This window comes from Nerophis ophidion, linkage group LG03 (genome assembly GCF_033978795.1).
Source record: "Nerophis ophidion isolate RoL-2023_Sa linkage group LG03, RoL_Noph_v1.0, whole genome shotgun sequence".
NCBI classification, from domain to species: domain Eukaryota; kingdom Metazoa; phylum Chordata; class Actinopteri; order Syngnathiformes; family Syngnathidae; genus Nerophis; species Nerophis ophidion.
In genome coordinates this window covers 70,534,234-70,553,020 of record NC_084613.1, presented here as the reverse complement: position 1 = coordinate 70,553,020, position 18,787 = coordinate 70,534,234, and the positions used below count along the sequence as shown (strand labels likewise).

Genomic DNA, 18,787 nt, shown 5'->3' with positions numbered 1-18,787 from the left:
TTTAACAAGGGTGGAAAAATCCCAAAACCCCAAATTAAATAAGATCTGAAAATGACGGGGAAAAAAATAATACAAAGTAATGTGCTTGGGGAAAAAAATAAAATAAAATATGTATATATATATATATATATATATATATATATATATATATTCGCACTCTTGCTGAATCTCCTGGTTCACTTTCAAAAACGATAGTCCCCAATTAAATTAAAACATTAAATAATAATTAGCTCTTCATAAATTCATAAACTATCCATATTTTTAATTTCTTGTATTTGTTCAATTAAAATGTATTCGAAATAATAATAGCCTTATTACTTAAATATGTACAAATCTGAACATTGTGACTCAAAACTTTTTTTAAAGAAATGTTCAAGTTTGTTTTAGATATAAATCTATTTTTATTTGTATATTTTTAACAAACCTCAATTTTAAAATTACAATAGTGTTCCTTAAACATTTTTATTGAATCCACCAGCTCTTGCCATTTTCATTGTGCTCTTTTTTTTTTTTCAGCAGCTGTAGCCATTAGTTCTTAATATAAAAAAGTAATAATGCTGACCACATATATTTAATGCTTTTTTTTTTTTTTTTTTTTAAAGAAAGACTTGGAATAAAACCAGGCAAACAAATACCCTTTCTTGTTTTTTTAATTAAATCTTACATTTTTACAACACAACAAAGTGCAGATTTATTAGTAGCTACATTGTGGCGATTAAATAAAAACTGACATAAACCTGTTGGATATTTTTTTTAAAAGCCCATAGTATAAATAACATTATGTTCATTGTATTGTGTGTAATATCTAAATCACAGCCTTATTGCCTCACGAAGGAGGAATTTTCAGGTTTATCCTGCTTTGAGAGGAAGTTTTCAATCATACAATGACGTCTGTTCGGCTCTCAGCAGCCCCCTCCGTGTTTCCTACCCAGAGGCGGCATGTAGAAGTTCTTTAAAGACGCCTTTTGTGACTCGGCCTGTGCAGAGGAAAAAGAGACCTCACAACTTAAGGCCAAATCGGTGAAAGCATGCTTTGACTTTACCTTGACCAAACGTGTCTGGCATTTCTTAGAGGAGATGGCTGGCAGGGTGCCCTGGTGGGTCAGGGCGAAGGCGGGCGAGGTTGACGCCGGGAAGGAGCGCGGAGGCCCCGAGAAGGACAATTTTAGTTCGGGCAGCTCGGTAGTGTAATGGGAAACATTTCGTTTGCAGAGGGGCTCTGCTAAGTGCTTTGTCTAAAGAGAGGAAAAAGTCATTTAAATTCATAAAAAATAACATTAAAATCATGAACATCTTTAAGGGGTTCTTACGCTAATTAAGGGGGTGGGCCTCATGTGTCTGCCTCTCATTTGTTTACCAAGTCGAGTGGGTCGCCACAGGAGGTCGGAGGTGATTCCACTAGTTTTTTTCTCAGCTAACCTAAAAAGGAAGCATTTACAAAAATATAAGCTTGCAGAATTTGGACACCTTCATTGGGAAATAATGGTAATTTATCAGTCAGCTCTTTCAAGTCAAACACTTTATGATGTCTCTCTAATACAGTATATAAAACCCCAAACCAGTGAAGTTGGCACGTTGTGTAAATCGTAAACAAATTAGATAGATAGTACTTTATTTATTCCGTCAGGAGAGTTCCTTCAGGAAAATTACAATTTTCAGCACAATCCCATTCAAGATCAAACAAACATTACAGGGAGACAGAACAGGATCGCTGACGGGTCTGCCGGCTTCCAGCGCCCCTTACAAAAAAGATGAGATAATATATATAGTATAGTAAGTAATGCTACCTTTTCAGGAATCAAATATTTGGTTAATACATAATTCCTAATTTAACGTATCCATCAAAAAACATTTCCACACCATTTACCAAACATTAGAAATTGTGTCTGACTGGCACTGTCTACACTTCGGTACGTACCGTGTTTCCCGAAAGTAGGTGTGTTTCAGGGCAGTTTCCGTCGTGATGCGCTCGTCAGCATCGTAGGCCAACATCTGGTAGAGCAGAGACAGAGCCGGTGACGGACAGTTGGGGATGAGGCGTGAGATTCCGGAGCCTTTCTTGGCGGGGAAGTTGAAATGCATGGCTCTGGATCTGTCAGTCATCAAACATCACACTAGCAGCATTAGACAACACAAAAGGTAAGTCTGTCAGTGTATGATGACTAAAGGGACATATTTCAACTCGATAACCTACTGCTTGAATTTCCGCAGGACGCTTTGATCGGGCGTGCCTAACACGTCGTGGATTTTGGCGATTTGATCCAACTCGTTGGTGCCGGGGAAGAGGGGACTCAAGCTGAAAAATGAAAATACAGGTGTGTATCTTAAACATCTCGTAGGCAGCCATGCAATGTCATGCACATATGATTCACCAGTTATCTACAGCAGTGCTTCTCAAACTTTTTTCACCAAGAAAACACTTGGCTCTCCAAATATCACCATAATGACTTAACATTAAAATACAGTTGCTTAGTAGGCCTTAATATTCATTAAAAACAAGGCAGGTTTTATTTTAAAATATAGACTGTTAAATTTTGCTAACATTCAAAGATTAGCATCAATACAAATGGCTTATCGAATCTTATATAACACTGCACCAGCGTCACTTAAGCACTTTGTCCAGTTTACATCTGCTGTGACAACTAGAAACACACAAGCCTCCACCAGGGGGCAGTGTAGTATACCCAGATGTAAAACCTATTTTGCACAATCAGCCTTTTCATATAAATCGATATAAAGGAATGGAACGACCTCACCACAAACTTGAAAAGTCTAACAGAAGACTCTTCATTCACAATTAAAGTTAAAAAGTGGCTTTGGAGCAATCAAAGCTGCTCACACGGTCACTGAGGTGGGCACTATGTTTGACATGTCAACTTAATGTGTATTATACTTATGCATGAGAATATTTTCTGCGATGAGGTGGCGACTTGTCCAGGGTGTACCCTGCCTTCCGCCCGATTGTAACTGAGACCCCAAAAGGGAATAAGCGGTAAAAAAAAGGATGGATGGGTGAGAATATTTTGATGTAAATGTGAGGTGTGTGTGTTTTTTTAATTTTTTTTTACAAATGACAGATGAGAACAAGAGCATGTATAGTCTATGTGTGAGGATGTAAATGAGGTGTGGTTGCAATGTATAAGTAAGTATCAATGAAAGGGCATTTTATTAGTTTTCTTAATTTGATGACATGCTATAGCAGTGGTTCTTAACCTGGGTTCTTAACCCTAGGGGTTCGATGAGTTGGCATCAGGGGTTCCGCAGAGCCAGAGCCTACGCCGCTGAGGTCAGGACACACCCAATTTATCATGTAAAGAAAAACTTCTCCCTATCTGCGTAATACCCCCAATCAATTTACCTTTGCGTCGGATGAAAAGAGCACAGCTCCCTTCCCCACTCTCACCACACTCTACAGAGGCACTATAGAGAGCCTACTGACCAACTGCATCTCTGTCTAGACCGTTAGCCTGCAGTGCCTCAGACTGGAAGTCTCTGCAGAGAGTAGTGAAAACGGCAGGAAAGATCATCAGGACTCCTCTCCCTCCAGGAGATCGCAAAAAGCCGCTGCCTGACCAGGGCTCAGAAAATCTGTAGAGACTCCTCCCTCCCCACCAAGCACTGTTTTCACTGCTGGACTCTCGAAAGAGGTTCCGCAGCCTCTGTAGCAGAACCTCCAGGTTCTGTAACAGCTTCTTCCCTCTTGAACGCATCATAATAATCCCTTCAATTCCCCCCAAAAACGGATTAACTCGCTAGAATATAAATAGAATATAACATACATCCATAAACCTGGATGCATATGCAAAAGTGCAATTTATGTATATGTACAGTAATCTATGTATTTATTTCTGCACCTTATTGCTTTTTTATCTTACACTACAACGACCTAATGCAACAACATTTCGTTTTTATCTTTACTGTAAAGTTCAAATTTGAATGACAATAGAATGAAGTCTACTCTAACTCATTTTCCATCTGATTTGCAGGTGTGCAAATTGTTGTGAGTACATGCACTGTGTTGGTTGTTTTCTTTGAACAAGGTGATGTTCATGCATTGTTCATTTTGTGCACCAGTAAAAAAAAACATAACTTTGTCTAGAATTTGAAAAATAAACAATTTTTGACTAAAGAAGGGTTCGGTGTGTGTGCGCATATGAAACTGGTGGGGTTCGGTACCTCCAAGAAGGTTAAGAACCACTGTGCTATAGTATAATTTTATTGCATATTTTCGTATCTCTTTAATTTAGGTAGCAAGGGACTGCAGATGGAAATGAGCTATTTAGCTATAATCTGGTGCAGAACATATCTGTCTTTGAGTTCATTGTTTTTGTGCATTTTCCCTTCAAATAAAGACTAAACAGTTATATGTAATATTTTGGCCCCTGTAACATACACACAGTTTGAACAGTAACACTGTGTTTGAATATTTATTTCATCAATTCTTTGGCGTACCACTAGATGGAGCCTGCGTACCAGTACCACAGTTTGAGACTCGCTCTTCTATAGGAAAAATAGTCACACAATCTGCACAACCTAAGCCACAAAAATGCATCCTCCTTGTGGAGTTTGTACCTCATGACCTCAAAGAAAACACAGCCCACGCTCCAGATGTCCATCTTCAGGCTGTAATAGCCGTCAGTAAGGAGGCACTCCGGGGCTCGGTACCACCGGGTGGAGATGTACTCTGTGTGGGGGGGCTTGGAGTGCACGCTCCTGCATGAGCCAAAGTCTCCCAGCTTCAGAACGTTGTGCTGCAAAAAAACAAAAATAATGTTTGGAAGTAATATTACATCAAAATCCAGTAGTTCATTATGGTGTCTACCAAAAGCATTGAGCATTATCTTTGTTAATTCAATCTCATTAGATTTTCTGCATGAAACAAAATGATCTTACTTTGATGAGAATGTTCTCTGGCTTCACGTCTCTGTGGAAGATCCCGCATCTGTAAAACGGAGAGTCGCAATTTAGCTGCTAAATTCAATTATGTTCTATATTATTTTATATAACGAATTATCTATTGGATGGAGACCTAACCACCATTGAAACAATCGAGCCTGCCCACCTGTGTTTTGATTGATTGATTGAAACTTTTATTAGTAGATTGCACAGTTCAGTACATATTCTGTACAATTGACCACTAAATGGTAACACCCGAATAAGTTATTCAACTTGTTTAAGTCGGGGTCTACGTTAATCAATTCATGGTGTGGAATGTAGTTATAATTTATATAAACCTCGACCAATAGGGGGCAACACTGGAGTCAATGTGTTCATGCTGTTTGGCCAGGGGTGTCTAAGTCAAGGCCTGCGGGACAGAACCGCCCCGCGAATGAATGATCTACGGCTGATATCTGATTGGTAGTAAAACTGGCTCGCAGGCCACAGCCGCCTGCTGCGGTTTTGCACACACCAATACTCCATCAGTGTTGGCGCTAGGAATTTTCTAAATGGGGTCCCAGGGACGCCATCAAGTCATAAAAATGGGGTCCCACAGTAAAGTTTTGGGGTCCCACTTTTTTGTAAGCGTTTTGAAAACAAACGATAAATGTATGCATTATCCTGTCTCACATTCTATATTGTTTTAGAAAAAGGCTATCATAAACGTTACTTAATTAATTTTTAAAACATAATGCAAAAGAAAACAATTTTTATGCATATGAAAATGTATTCAGTAGTAAACAGTCATTCACTTTCCTATTTCCTTCATGGATCTAAACTTGAACTCTGCCTGTATTTTTTTTCTATATTTTATTGTTTGTTCTATTTTTGGACAAAGTAAGACAAAGAAAACAATCTGAAGTTTTCTTTATTTTTTAGTTTTAATGCCATGATTTTAATAGTTCGGCCCACGGATGCACATATTTTCCTCCATGCGGCACAATATATCAAATGTTGAGAGGTCCGGAGCATCAGAGAATGTAGTTATGAGAGTTGTCATTTTACACCAGGAAGGGGTGACCCCACAAGTATGGAGGTTCAAATGGGACAAAGATGACAGAAACAATAAAACAATTTAAAAATGCATTTTGAGATATTTTGTTAAACGTTTGGGATTGGGATTAATTACATACTTTTACGCATTCACGGGGAGAACATGCAAACTCCACACAGAAGGATCCCGAGCCTGGATTTGAACCCAGGACTGCAGGGCCTTCCCTCCGGGTACTCCGGCTTCCTCCCACCTCCAAAGACATGCACCTGGGGATAGGTTGATTGGCAACACTAAATTGGCCCTAGTGTGTGAATGTGAGTGTGAATGTTGTCTGTCTATCTGTGTTGGCCCTGCGATGAGGTGGCGACTTGTCCAGGGTGTACCCCGCCTTCCGCCCGATTGTAGCTTAGATAGGCGCCAGCGCCCCCCGCGACCCCGAAAGGGAATAAGCGGTAGAAAATGGATGGATGGATGGATACATACTTTTATTAATGTATTTAATGTAAAAATATATTGAAGTATTACAATATTACATTTTTCATAATGTAATCATTATTTCATGATGTGATTAATTACTTCACAATATTTCATGATGAGAGGCATATTATAGGGTTTAGCGCAGAGGTGCAGCTCGGAGGCCGTTTTTTCCATTTAACCGTCATTGTTCAAAAAATAATCAATAAAAAATCTAAATAAATGTTTTGAATTACTGACCTATTAAAGGCTCCAATTACTTCACATCAAATATGTGTGTGTGTGTATGTATATATATATATATATATATATATATATATATATACACACATTTATATAAAATATATATATATATATAAATGTGTGTGTATATATATATATATGTATATAGCTTTATATATATATATATATATATATACACACATTTCTATAAAATATATATATATATAAATGTGTGTGTATATATATATATAAATGTGTGTGTGTATATATATATATATATATATATATATATATGTGTGTGTGTGTGTGTGTATATGTATAGATATATATATATGTGTGTGTATATATATATATATATATATATATATATATAATATATATATATAACCAATTATTGCATGATTTAATTAGTTATTTCATAACGTATTTAATGATTTTTTTTTCTTTCCTTTTCCTCTTTTGTTTATTTATTTATTAGAAAAATAAATAAATGTATTTATTTGTTTATTTACTTGTAACATTTATTTACAGGTTTACTTTAATAAACCTATGTCAGCACTTTATAGATGTATTTTATCTGAATAGTTAAATCAATTATTAATTATTTTAATGATAAAATGAACTATAGGTTGTGAAATAATTAATAAAATCATGACATAAGGAAATCAATATATAATTAACGTATGAAATAATTAAATATTGAAATAATTAATTAAATGATTACATATTTTCACTTTAAATTGAATATTATTTGATTAACATGTTTTAATTTAATTTACATTTTTAGTGTAAGTAATTATTTAAAATGTATTTAATTGTATCCCTTTTGACCCTCCATACAAAAGACCAGTAGATGACAACATTTCTCTACAAAGTGTATGATGTACCTATCTGGGGTATTCAAAGGGTGAGAAGTATTTTTCTAAATCTGGTAGGGGTTAACTTTTTTCCACTTGTAAGATAGTTAAAAATGCGTCTCAAAACATCACCTGCACAGTTAGGAGAGGTTGTATGATGTTTGACCTTGGAACAGATTACTAACATTGCTGTACTGTAGTAATATAAAAGCTACCTGTGCATGTGGTCCAGTGACTTGCACAGCTGGTACATGTAGTGTTTCACTGTGTTATCTGGCAGTGGCGCTTGTCTCGCTGCAAGGTACAAACGAACATTATTCCATAGAACAAAACTTTTATTGTGACACTTTTGGGATTTGCCGCCACACCCACCTTTGATGAACTCGTATATGTTCATTTCCATCAGCTCACAAATTAAAGACACTGTGCCGTTTTCTTTGTCACTAAAACATAGCAGAAAATACAGTAAATTGTCCAACAAAAGTAAGTACGCCCCCCTCACATTTTATTACAGTACAAAACTACATGAATGAGACTTGGATATAAAAATACTGCACAAATTAAAATCATACATTTGATTCATATTCCCTTTTAAAATTACACACATTGAAGAGAAATATGACCACAATAAAAATCAGAATACATAAATTTTAAAATTATCCCAAAAACTTGGTATATTGACTTTTTTTTAATTATTGACTTTTTTAGAATTACAATATAAAAATATGTACAATAGATTATTTTATGTTTTAAATTTAAAAACACAATGGATCATATTTATGTTTTTAAATTTATACATTTCTAGGAGATATTTTAACTGAAAATATGAAATGAAACGTCTAAATATTATTTTTAAAAATGTTTTTTAAAATGTATAAATATTTTTTTTATTTAAAATATACCTTAATGTTAAACATCTATTTAAAAATGTATTTACAATTTCATATTTTAAACACTTTATAAAATAATTTATTTGTATACATTTTTAAAAAATATGCATTTCTAGGAAATACTGTATACGCAATATAAAGAATGATATACATTACATTTTACATTTCTGGAATTAAAAGGATCCATAATATTCATGTTTTTACATGTATACATTTCTTGCAAATTGATTTAAAAATATAATTACTGATTTTTTTTTAATGCTTTTTTCAATATAAGTTAATATTTTTATTTGAAATATAGATTTGTGGTTGATGTCCATTTTAAATAAATCTTTGTAGTTTTATATTTAGGAACGGCGTGGCGCATTGGGAGAGTGGCCGTGCGCAGCCCAAGGGTCCCTGGTTCAATCCCCACCTAGTACCAACCTCGTCACGTCCGTTGTGTCCTGAGCAAGACACTTCACCCTTGCTCCTGATGGGTGCCTGTTAGCGCCTTGCATGGCAGCTCCCTCCATCAGTGTGTGAATGTGTGTGTGAATGGGTAAATGTGGAAGTAGTGTCAAAGCGCTTTGAGTACCTTGAAGGTAGAAAAGCGCTATACAAGTACAACCCATTTATCATTTATATTTTGAACATCAATTTTTTTTTATGAATTCATTGTATTGTGTTTATAATACTACTTTGGAGTAGTCAGTGTAAAGCTTGTATTGATCCCCTTGCATATTCTTATAGTCGGGAGATACATTTTTAAATTGCAAATATTTTTTTTATAGTAACTTACATGCAAAATTATCTGATGGCTCTCTTTCTGCAGGGTGAAAAGGATCCAGCAAAGGGCGCTGTTTCCTAACTGAATTTACCTAATATATTTTTTTAACATTAGTTCGACAAGATGTGATGTTGTGTAACTGGAGTGTTTCCCTTTGATGAATGTTTTAGTGGCAGGACGGCCATGAAAACATTTCTGCCACCACAAATCAACATATTATAATGGGACTGTTTGTGAACGTATCTTGTCATTACAACTTTGTACTGTAGATGGCATTGTAGCAATAGGGATTTCCAGTACGTAAGGTCTGAGTGTACTAAAACTAAAACATCCTAGTCACGTCCGTTGTGTCCTTGAGCAAGACACTTCACCCTTGCTCCTGATGGGTCCTGGTTAGCGCTTTGCGTGGTAGCTCCCGCCATCAGTGTGTGAATGGGTGAATGTGGAAAGCGCTTTGAGTCCCTCAAACATGTAGAAAATCGCTATACAAGTACAACCAATTTACCATAAAACATGTGCAAACATCATTGGAACACACAGAGCTGATCTACTAAACAAGTGCTAAGTGGATTGTGTCTGTTTAGTGAGCAGAATAAGGTGTGCAAACCATTAATACGCAAAATATATGCTGATCATCAAAACGCCCACACGCTGATTAGAGAAGATGTAAATATAATTGCTCAGTACGCGCAATATGTGATTGATCAACACTCATCACAGTTTTGCTAGCACTATTTAGCACATGTCAGAAGGAAGTGCAAACTGACAGTTCCACACACGGCTTTAGGATCAGTGCTCACGCTGCAAACACAGACAAGACTCCTGTGTCCTACGCGTGTGTACTAACACTTTGGACGGTCAGAGAAAAAAAAATATTAGACATATTGTCTATTAAACAACATCATCTTATAATTTTATAGATGCTTAGAGGACTTAAGGCAGGGGTAGGGAACCTGTGGCTCTTTTGATGACTGCATCTGGCTGTCGGATAAATCTTAGCTGACATTGCTTAACATGATAAGTAATGAATAATTCCACTTGAAATAAGTGTTCAAAATAATGTTCAAAACATAAAACATTCTCATGCATTTTTAGTCCATCCGTCCGTTTACTACCGCACCTGTTCAAGAAGTTGCGTTAAGTTATTTATTTATTATTGGTTAGTGTGGGGCTTGTGCTCCTGGGGGTTCTTCAGACCCCCAAGCATCAACATGAGAGCCCTTTTCAGGGTTACACTATTGTTTTATTTTTCAATAAGTCTCTCAGTTGCTTTCCAGCAATTGTATTTTTCTCTTTCATTCTCGCTAGCGCTCTGGCTCCAGCCCCAACCCTGTCTCTCCTCCTGGCTGCTGCTTATAACAGAGCGACAGGTGATTAGATAACTAGGCTCAGGTGGGCCATCTACGCAGCTCTCGCTGATTTCGAGGCCAGTCCTGGCATACCCAAGTTCGCTGCAGGCCAGCGGGCCACGCCTCCTCCACAGTTAGCTTCAGAATAACAATGTTATTACAAAGAATAAGAGACCTATTATACTCTAGAAATGTTGGTCTTACTTAAAAATGCACGCGTTTAGTTGTGTTCCGTGTTTAAAAAAAAATTATATGGCTCTTATAGAAATACATTTTAAAATATTTGGCTTTTTGGCTATCTCAGCCAAAAAGGTTCCCGACCCCTGACTTAAGGGGTTGAATAAAACAAGTGATGCGACAATTGATGCGTTTTGGTTTCCTTTAGTATTTCCTTTAGATCAGTGGTTTTTAACCTTGTTGGAGTTAGCTAACCCCACCAGTTTCAAATGCGCATTCAAGGAATCCTTCTTTAGTGAAAAAAAAAAAAAAAAAAAAAGTTCAAAATCAAGACAAAGTTATGTTTTTTTTTTACTGGTGCATTTTGGGGGAAAGATTTTCTGTTTTTACTATTAAAAAAAAAAATATTTTCTTGAACAAAAAAAAGGCATACAACTTTTTTTTTTTTTACTTTACATCGACACATAGTTAATGTGGAGATTTAAGCGTTGAAACAAAAAAGCCTTATTTGTAACATTTTTGTGACTCAGACCCTTCTGGGAGCAAACTTGAGGGTAGCCTGAAAGGTTAAAAAAAATCCATGCATTATATACATTCTATTTTATATATTTTTTTTAATACTTTGTAGCACTTTGACATTTTAACAAATGTAAAGTATGTTTGTTACAAGTGTAATTCCTTATTTATTGTTATTATTATTGGTTTTGAGAATGCAAAATAGCAAAATGGCGCCCGCATGTTTTGATGTTTTGATGTTTAAATGTGCAGCTCTCATTGTAAAAAGTTTGGACACATGTGGCTTAGCGCAGTGGTTCTCAAATGTGGGTACTTGAAAGTATGCCAAGGGGTACGTGACATTTTTTTTTTAAATATTCTAAAAAAAAGCAACAATTCAAAAATCCTTTATAAATATATTTATTGAATAATACTTAAACAAAATATGAATAAGTAAGTTCATAAACTGTGAAAAGAAATGCAACAATGCAATATTCAATTTTGACAGCCAGATTTTTTGTGGACATGTTCCATAAATATTGATGATAAAGATTTCTTTTTTTGTGAAGAAATGTTTAGAATTAAGTTCATGAATCCAGATGGATCTCTATTACAATCCCCAAAGAGGGCACTTTAAGTTGATGATTACTTCTATGTGTAGAAATCTTTATTTATAATTGAATCACTTGTTTATTTTTCAACAGGTTTTTACTTATTTTTATATCTTTTTTTCCCAAATAGTTCAAGAAAGACCACTACAAATGAGCAATATACTTCTTGATCTCTTTTTTTCAACCAAAAATGTTTTGCTCTGATTAGGAAGTACTTGAATGAAAAAAATGTTCACAGGGGGTACATCATTGAAAAAAGGTTGAGAACCACTGGCTTAGCGTATACAAAATAAGCGTTTTTAAGCTTGTTGTGCTTATGCCCATTCTTGCCCTGTTTGACATTCACTCTAAATAGCTGGCAACACAAAGTGGGAGGGGAGCAGCAGTTCACTAATAAATGATATCCCAAATGTAATTTCTGTACTACTGACACTTGAAAAAGATTCATCACAACAATGTTGATCAAAGAACTCACAAAATGAGGTCATGCAGCTGGATGATATTTGCATGTGGGCCGAGTCTCCTCATGGCCTGTACTTCCCGCAGGTTGTTAGCCTGCTCCGTACTACGCCATAACACACACACAGGGCCCATTTTTACTTCATGAAACCATATATGTCGCAATAATATCAGTCCTCACCTGTTAACGGTCTGTTTCATTGTTTTGCATGCGTAATACTTCCCATCCTTCATGCTCTGAGTTTTGACCACCTCAGAGAAGCTGCCCTCGCCGATCTTCTTGATCATTTTGTAGCCTGCAACAACATTAACACTGATCTCATTTGTGCACGGCGAAAACATGAGGACTGCTCATTAGACACTGAATATAGCAAGTAAACAAACCCCCATTGGATAATACAGTCTACAGGGTTAGGAAATCGGGATTTATAGAGTACTTATTATCTTTTCATCCATCCTATATTTCCTGGGAGACCATTCTTCTCATCTTTTGAACAAAAATATATGTTGGTAGTGTACGAAATGTTTTTTATAATGTATAACAAAGCCCAAAATTAAATACGCTATAGTCAAATGTATAATAATATATTATTTGAAATATAACATATAAAGGCAGAAGAAGCCAGAGCAATGTATTTACTTGAGCAATTGTGTTATTGTATTTATTTACTGCTTTTCATCCAGCATGAAAAATCAGATGTTATTTATTAAGATTATTTATTATTATATAGATGTTGTTTATTAAGAAATAAACCATTTTGTGGAATAAACAGCTCCAATTATTTAGTCGAAAGTTACATATTAAAAATGTTATCATCCTTAACCTTTAAACCACATTAATTATGACGGTCAATTTAAAATCATTGTTTTCTTTGATGGCCTTCCAGCCCTGACAGTTGACCTTTGTTCCCTCAAAAGCTTGACGACACTAAAGGCCAAGTGGCCGTTCCCCTAAAATGACAACATTCCAGGCTTGAGTTAAACATTAATATTTTAGAATATATTTTTTTATTTGAATTACAGTACATTTCAACTGATCTTTAGGTATATGTTTTATATGTACAATTATTTTGTGCATTTGCTTTATTTTAATAATGGTAGTGTCCCTGAGTATCACAAAATGAAAAACATTTTGAGAACATCCTAATCAATTCTACATTTAAAACATTGATTGCTATTGAGAAAGTGTATACAGTATAGTATTCGTCGGAATGAAAAACTAATACAAGTAGTGTTTGTTTGTTTTTTCCTACAAAAATGATTCATCACACCATCTTGTCGACGTGGAACATGGAAGCAAAATATTTGTATATAAAGTATTTAGTGTAAGTATTGTAAATGGATGGATGTTTACTTTTTTCTATAGTCTGGACTGCCCTGCTGTTACATGATTTTATAAATATGAACAATTAATCAACACTGAGACTACGTAGCGATCTGCGATCCACTCAACTTGTGGAGTCCCAATAGATCAATTCTCAGACTTATGTTCAAGCTTTACTTGTTTATTAGTTTTATCCTTTTTAATATTTTAGCAGAGGGGTTTCGAACGTTTTCAGTGTGGGTCACATTGTAGTTATGGCTGCTCTAAGAGGACCGCTAGTTAGAGTGGATAAATATCAGTTATTATGTATAATCGCCTCATTATGTTATCACACAATTCCTTATGATTGTGATTTGATTGTTTTAGATACACATTGATAGATACAGTACTTGCTTTTGATATCAAGTCTGGGGACAAGCAATTTTTTCCTAACATTTTTTTATTTATTTATGTTAATAAAAAAGGGGTGTTGCAACTTTTTCCAACAAGGAATACTAAAACATTTGGATATTTTTTATTTTATTTAAAACATGCTAAAAACAGACATTACATATGTTTAAAGCAAAACTTAGTTTCAGCTTTGTGGCATGGGTGAAAACAAGGGTTATTCTTAAAGATTTTTTTTTTTTTTTTTAGTAAATGTTTGTTTTTTTACCTGCATGTGTAATTAAAAAAAATCAATGTAATGACAAAAAGGTGAAATGTTTATGCTCATACCTAAGAATAATATAATGTCACTTATTATAAAAGCTGATGCTAGGTTTTGTCTTTAAATAATGTATTTTAGAAATATATTTTTTTTAGACAAAAAAAACACACAATCCAAATGGCCCTGCACACTTAATGGTATGCGACCCCTTGTGGAAGAATTTTGTACATACCTGAGTTATTAGTATACATTTTTTTATTTTTGTTTGCATTACATTACATATATTTGCTTTTTTCTACATTTTTGTGTTTTTTTTATCCAACATTTTGTTCCAGGCTGCACTTTGGACACCCCTGTGTTAATATAATGTTTATGCATGGTCGGAAAGTTCTCAAGTTTAAAAGACATGCAATTTTATGCAGTACATGCAATTTTTCGGGCAAAATTGAAAGAAGGAATATATTTAATAAGAAAGATGATTTGCTTTATATTTCAGGTCCAGGTCTGGCCTCCGGGTGTTGATTATAAAGGCCTACTGAAATGAGATTTTCTTATTTAAACGGGGTTAGCATGTCCATTCTATGTGTCATACTTGATCATTTCGCGATATTGCCATATTTTTGCTGAAAGGATTTAGTAGAGAACATCGATGATAAAGTTCGCAAGTTTTGGTTGCTAATAAAAAAGCCTTGCCTTTACCGGAAGTAGCAGACGATGTGCGCGTGACGTCACCGGTTGTAGAGCTCCTCACATCCTCACATTGTTTACAATCATAACCACCAGCAGCTAGAGCGATTCGGACCAAGAAAGCGACAATTTCCCCATTAATTTGAGTGAGGATGAAAGATTTGTGGATGAGGATAGTGAGAGTGAAGGACTAGGAAAAAAAAAAAGGCGAGGACAGTGGGAGCGATTCAAATGTTATTAGACACATTTACTAGGATAATTCTGGAAAATCCCTTATCTGCTTATTGTGTTACTAGTGTTTTAGTGAGATTATATAGTACCTAAAAGTCGGAGGGGTGTGGCCACGGGTGTGGTGACCACCAGTGTCTCCGGTGGGAGGAGGTAATAGTCCGCAGCAGCTGCAGGAGGACGTAAGCTCCGCTCATAACTACGGTAAGAGCCGACTTATTACCACAATTTTCTCACCAAAACCTGCCGGTTGACATGTGGTCGGGAACCATGTTCACTTGACCGCTCTGTTCCATAGTAAAGCTTCACCTTCAGGAATTTTAAAGAAGGAAACACCAGCTGTGTTTGTGTGGCTACTTTGACGTCTCCATTATTAATTGAACAAATTGCAAAAGATTCAGCAACACAGATGTCCAGAATACTGTGTAATTATGCGATTAAAGCAGACTACTTATAGCTTGGATTGGGCTGGAAAAAAATGTCCGCAACAACCTGAGACGTCAAACCCAAGCGTCACACCGCAACGTTTTCAACAGGACACTTTGAGGGAAATTTAAAATTGCAATTTAGTAAACTAAAAAGGCCCTATTGGAATGTGTTGCAATTGTAAGATTTCATCATTGATATATAAACTATCAGACTGCGTGGTTGGTAGTAGTGGGTTTCAGTAGGCCTTTAAGTAATACTATTTTAATAAGATAAACTATAAGAGACAAAAATGTTGCAGCTTAAACCAGCACAAATAATTGGTACACGTTTAGCAATATTTTGACCGATTGAGGGAGCTGTCACGCCAAATTTCTTCCCCCCTACATCCCCACCCACCCCATTTACTTCCGGGGTCATGATTAATACAGACGTTTTGTTAACGCTATATTATAAAAATATAACGCTATATTGTAAAAATACAGACGTTTTGTTAATGCTGTATTGTCAAAAAATTTAAAAAACAATTTACAAACACAAGCTATGGGATGACATAAGAAGAAACGTGACCCCGGAAGTAAATGCGTCATCCCATAGATTGTGTTTGTAAATTATTTTTAATTTTTTTTTTAAATATAGCGTTAGCAAAACGTCTGTATATTTATAATATAGCGTTATATTTTTATAATATAGCGTTAACAAAACCTCTGTATTAATCATGACCCCAGAAGTAAATGGGGGGGGGTTGTAGGGGGTAAGAAATTTGGCGTGACAGAGCCAACCTCACACAGTTTTAGGTTAGGCGTTAAAAAAATAAAAAAACATAGCAGTTCATAAAACAATTCATTATTTTTTTTTAATTGCCAATAGTGTAATCCATTAGAATAAAACATTAGCACAACCTGTTCAAAATGAGAACTAATGATACTGTAAAAAGGATTTAATAGGTGCTGATGACGTCATTGGATTCGATCTATGAGATGCTAACACAACTAGCATATTTTGAATTTACAACCCCCTGGCGCTGTTTTGTACTGTTTTTATAATGTTTTTTAATGTTATATATTGTTATTTGACTTACTGTTTGTACTTGTTGAAATTTATAAATAAACATTTTTAAAAAAAACACTAGCATACAAAATGCAGTCGAATAATACTTAAGGTGCATTCTTTTGACACGTTCATATTCGGTGCACGTTTTTAATGTCTTTTTTTTCTTTTTTAATGTTGTACTATTTTAAAGGACGAAGCGAAGTCGCCCCTCGAGTGCTAGCCCAGAGAGCTGTTAGCTTGACCGTCGCCTTGGTAACGGAGCACGCCTTCGCCCTCCCCTTTTGACCCGGCGAAGGTAGCTCGCAACTCCGGCTCGGAAGTCTTGCAGATGTTTTATTTGCGTATAAAAATAAAATGCGATGCAGCGCACGGATGACTTAACAGTCGCCAGATGTCACACTTGTACCCACAGGCCCTTTGTTATTCAACGCCGAATCGTTATTTCTTACCCTTTTTCCAGAGGTGGGCGGTGACGGCGAGCCCGCATGTCTTCTCGCTGCTGGGCTTCGGGTCGTGGCGGTTCTGCACGTCCACATCGCCGATGTTGCTCCAGTCACTGTTTGCCCCGTTTTTCCAAGCATTCCGGAGGTTTGCCCTGTTTTTAAGACCAATCAACCAGTTGGAGTAGTGCATCATGAATGCACATATGAAATTTGACGAGGTCCAACAACAATAGTTACTATCTGAGCTAGTTGAATAATGTTAAAGCGGGACCAGGCGCCAGTGAATCATCGTCAGAATCAATGATTCCACTGACTGGTTGGGTTTTTTTGCTCCACGTCGGCTTCCGTGCTTGTAAGCCAAATGGCGCATGCTCGCTGATGATGCTCTTGTCACAAATAGGGAACCTTTTTGGCTGAGAGCCATGAAAGCCAAATATTTTAAAATGTATTTCCTTGAGAGCCATATCATATTTTTTTAACACTGAATAAAACTAAATGGGTACATTTTTTAAGTAAGACCAACTTTTTTAGAGTATATTAAGTCTCTAATTATTTTTAATAACATTGTTATTTATTGAACAGGTGCGGTAGAAAAACGGATGGATGGATTAAAATGCATGAGAATGTTTTATATTTTGAACGTTATTTGTAACATTGTGATTACCGGTGGAATTATTCATTCCTTATCGTGTTAAGCAACGTCAGCTACGATTTATCCGAGAGCCAGATGCAGTCATCAAAAGAGCCACATCTGGCTCTAGAGCCGTAGGTTCCCTACCCCTGGGCCGGGCGATATATCGAGTTTGTAAACCAGGGTCCACCAACCTTTTTGAAACCACTAGCTACTTCTTGGCCACTGTTTAATGCGAAAAGCTACCAGTTTGATACACACTTAAATAAATTGCCAGAAATAAGCCAATTTGCTCAATTTACCTTTAATAAGTATATCTATGTACCGTAATTTCCGGACTATAAGGTGCACCTGACTATAAGCCGCACCAGCAAAATTTAGGGGAAAATACAGATTGCTCCATATATAAGCCACACCCGACTATAAGCCACAGGCGTTTTGATGTGTAATTACCGTAGTATATAGGCTCCAGCTACCACGGAGGGGATTGTCGGGACAGAGGTGACTGTTTGGGAACGCAAAGCGTCCCATTTATTAACAATAAATCTTTCAATCATTCAATCCAACTTTCACATCTTTGACATGGCAAACAGCATTCGTGCAGAGTACAAATAATACACCCGAATATGAAGTTCAAGTACCTCGGAGTCTTGTTCACGAGTGAGGGAAAAATGGATCGTGAGATCGACAGTCGGATCGGTGCGGCGTCTTCAGTAATGCGGACGTTGTACCGATCCGTTGTGGTGAAGAAGGAGCTGAGCCGGAAGGCAACGCTCTCAATTTACCGGTCGATCTACGTTCCCATCCTCACCTATGGTCATGAGCTTTGGGTCATGACCGAAAGGATAAGATCACGGGTACAAGCGGCCGAAATGAGTTTCCTCCGCCGTGTGGCGGGGCTCTCCCTTAGAGATAGGGTGAGAAGCTCTGCCATCCGGGAGGAACTAAAAGTAAAGCCGCTGCTCCTTCACATCGAGAGGAGCCAGATGAGGTGGTTCGGGCATCTGGTCAGGATGCCACCCGAACGCCTCCCCAGGGAGGTGTTTAGGGCACGTCCAACCGGTAGGAGGCCACGGGGAAGACCCAGGACACGTTGGGAAGACTATGTCTC

At 36.5% G+C, this 18,787-nt stretch overlaps 1 protein-coding gene across 1 annotated transcript; it reads right to left on the bottom strand.

Annotated features, from left to right (window-relative positions):
- Positions 1 to 638: 638 nt before the first annotated feature.
- On the bottom strand, positions 639 to 17,408 carry LOC133550004 (MAPK/MAK/MRK overlapping kinase-like). Its single transcript, XM_061895977.1, has 12 exons — positions 17,052 to 17,408; positions 12,417 to 12,531; positions 12,252 to 12,341; positions 7,858 to 7,928; positions 7,701 to 7,779; positions 4,894 to 4,942; positions 4,573 to 4,751; positions 2,195 to 2,296; positions 1,919 to 2,092; positions 1,311 to 1,419; positions 1,044 to 1,235; positions 639 to 977 (listed from the first exon to the last, which is right to left on the bottom strand). Exons 1-12 carry the CDS (start codon positions 17,236 to 17,238, stop codon positions 903 to 905), a joined length of 1,422 nt encoding a protein of 473 aa, XP_061751961.1. The 5' UTR covers positions 17,239 to 17,408; the 3' UTR covers positions 639 to 902.
- Positions 17,409 to 18,787: the final 1,379 nt, after the last annotated feature.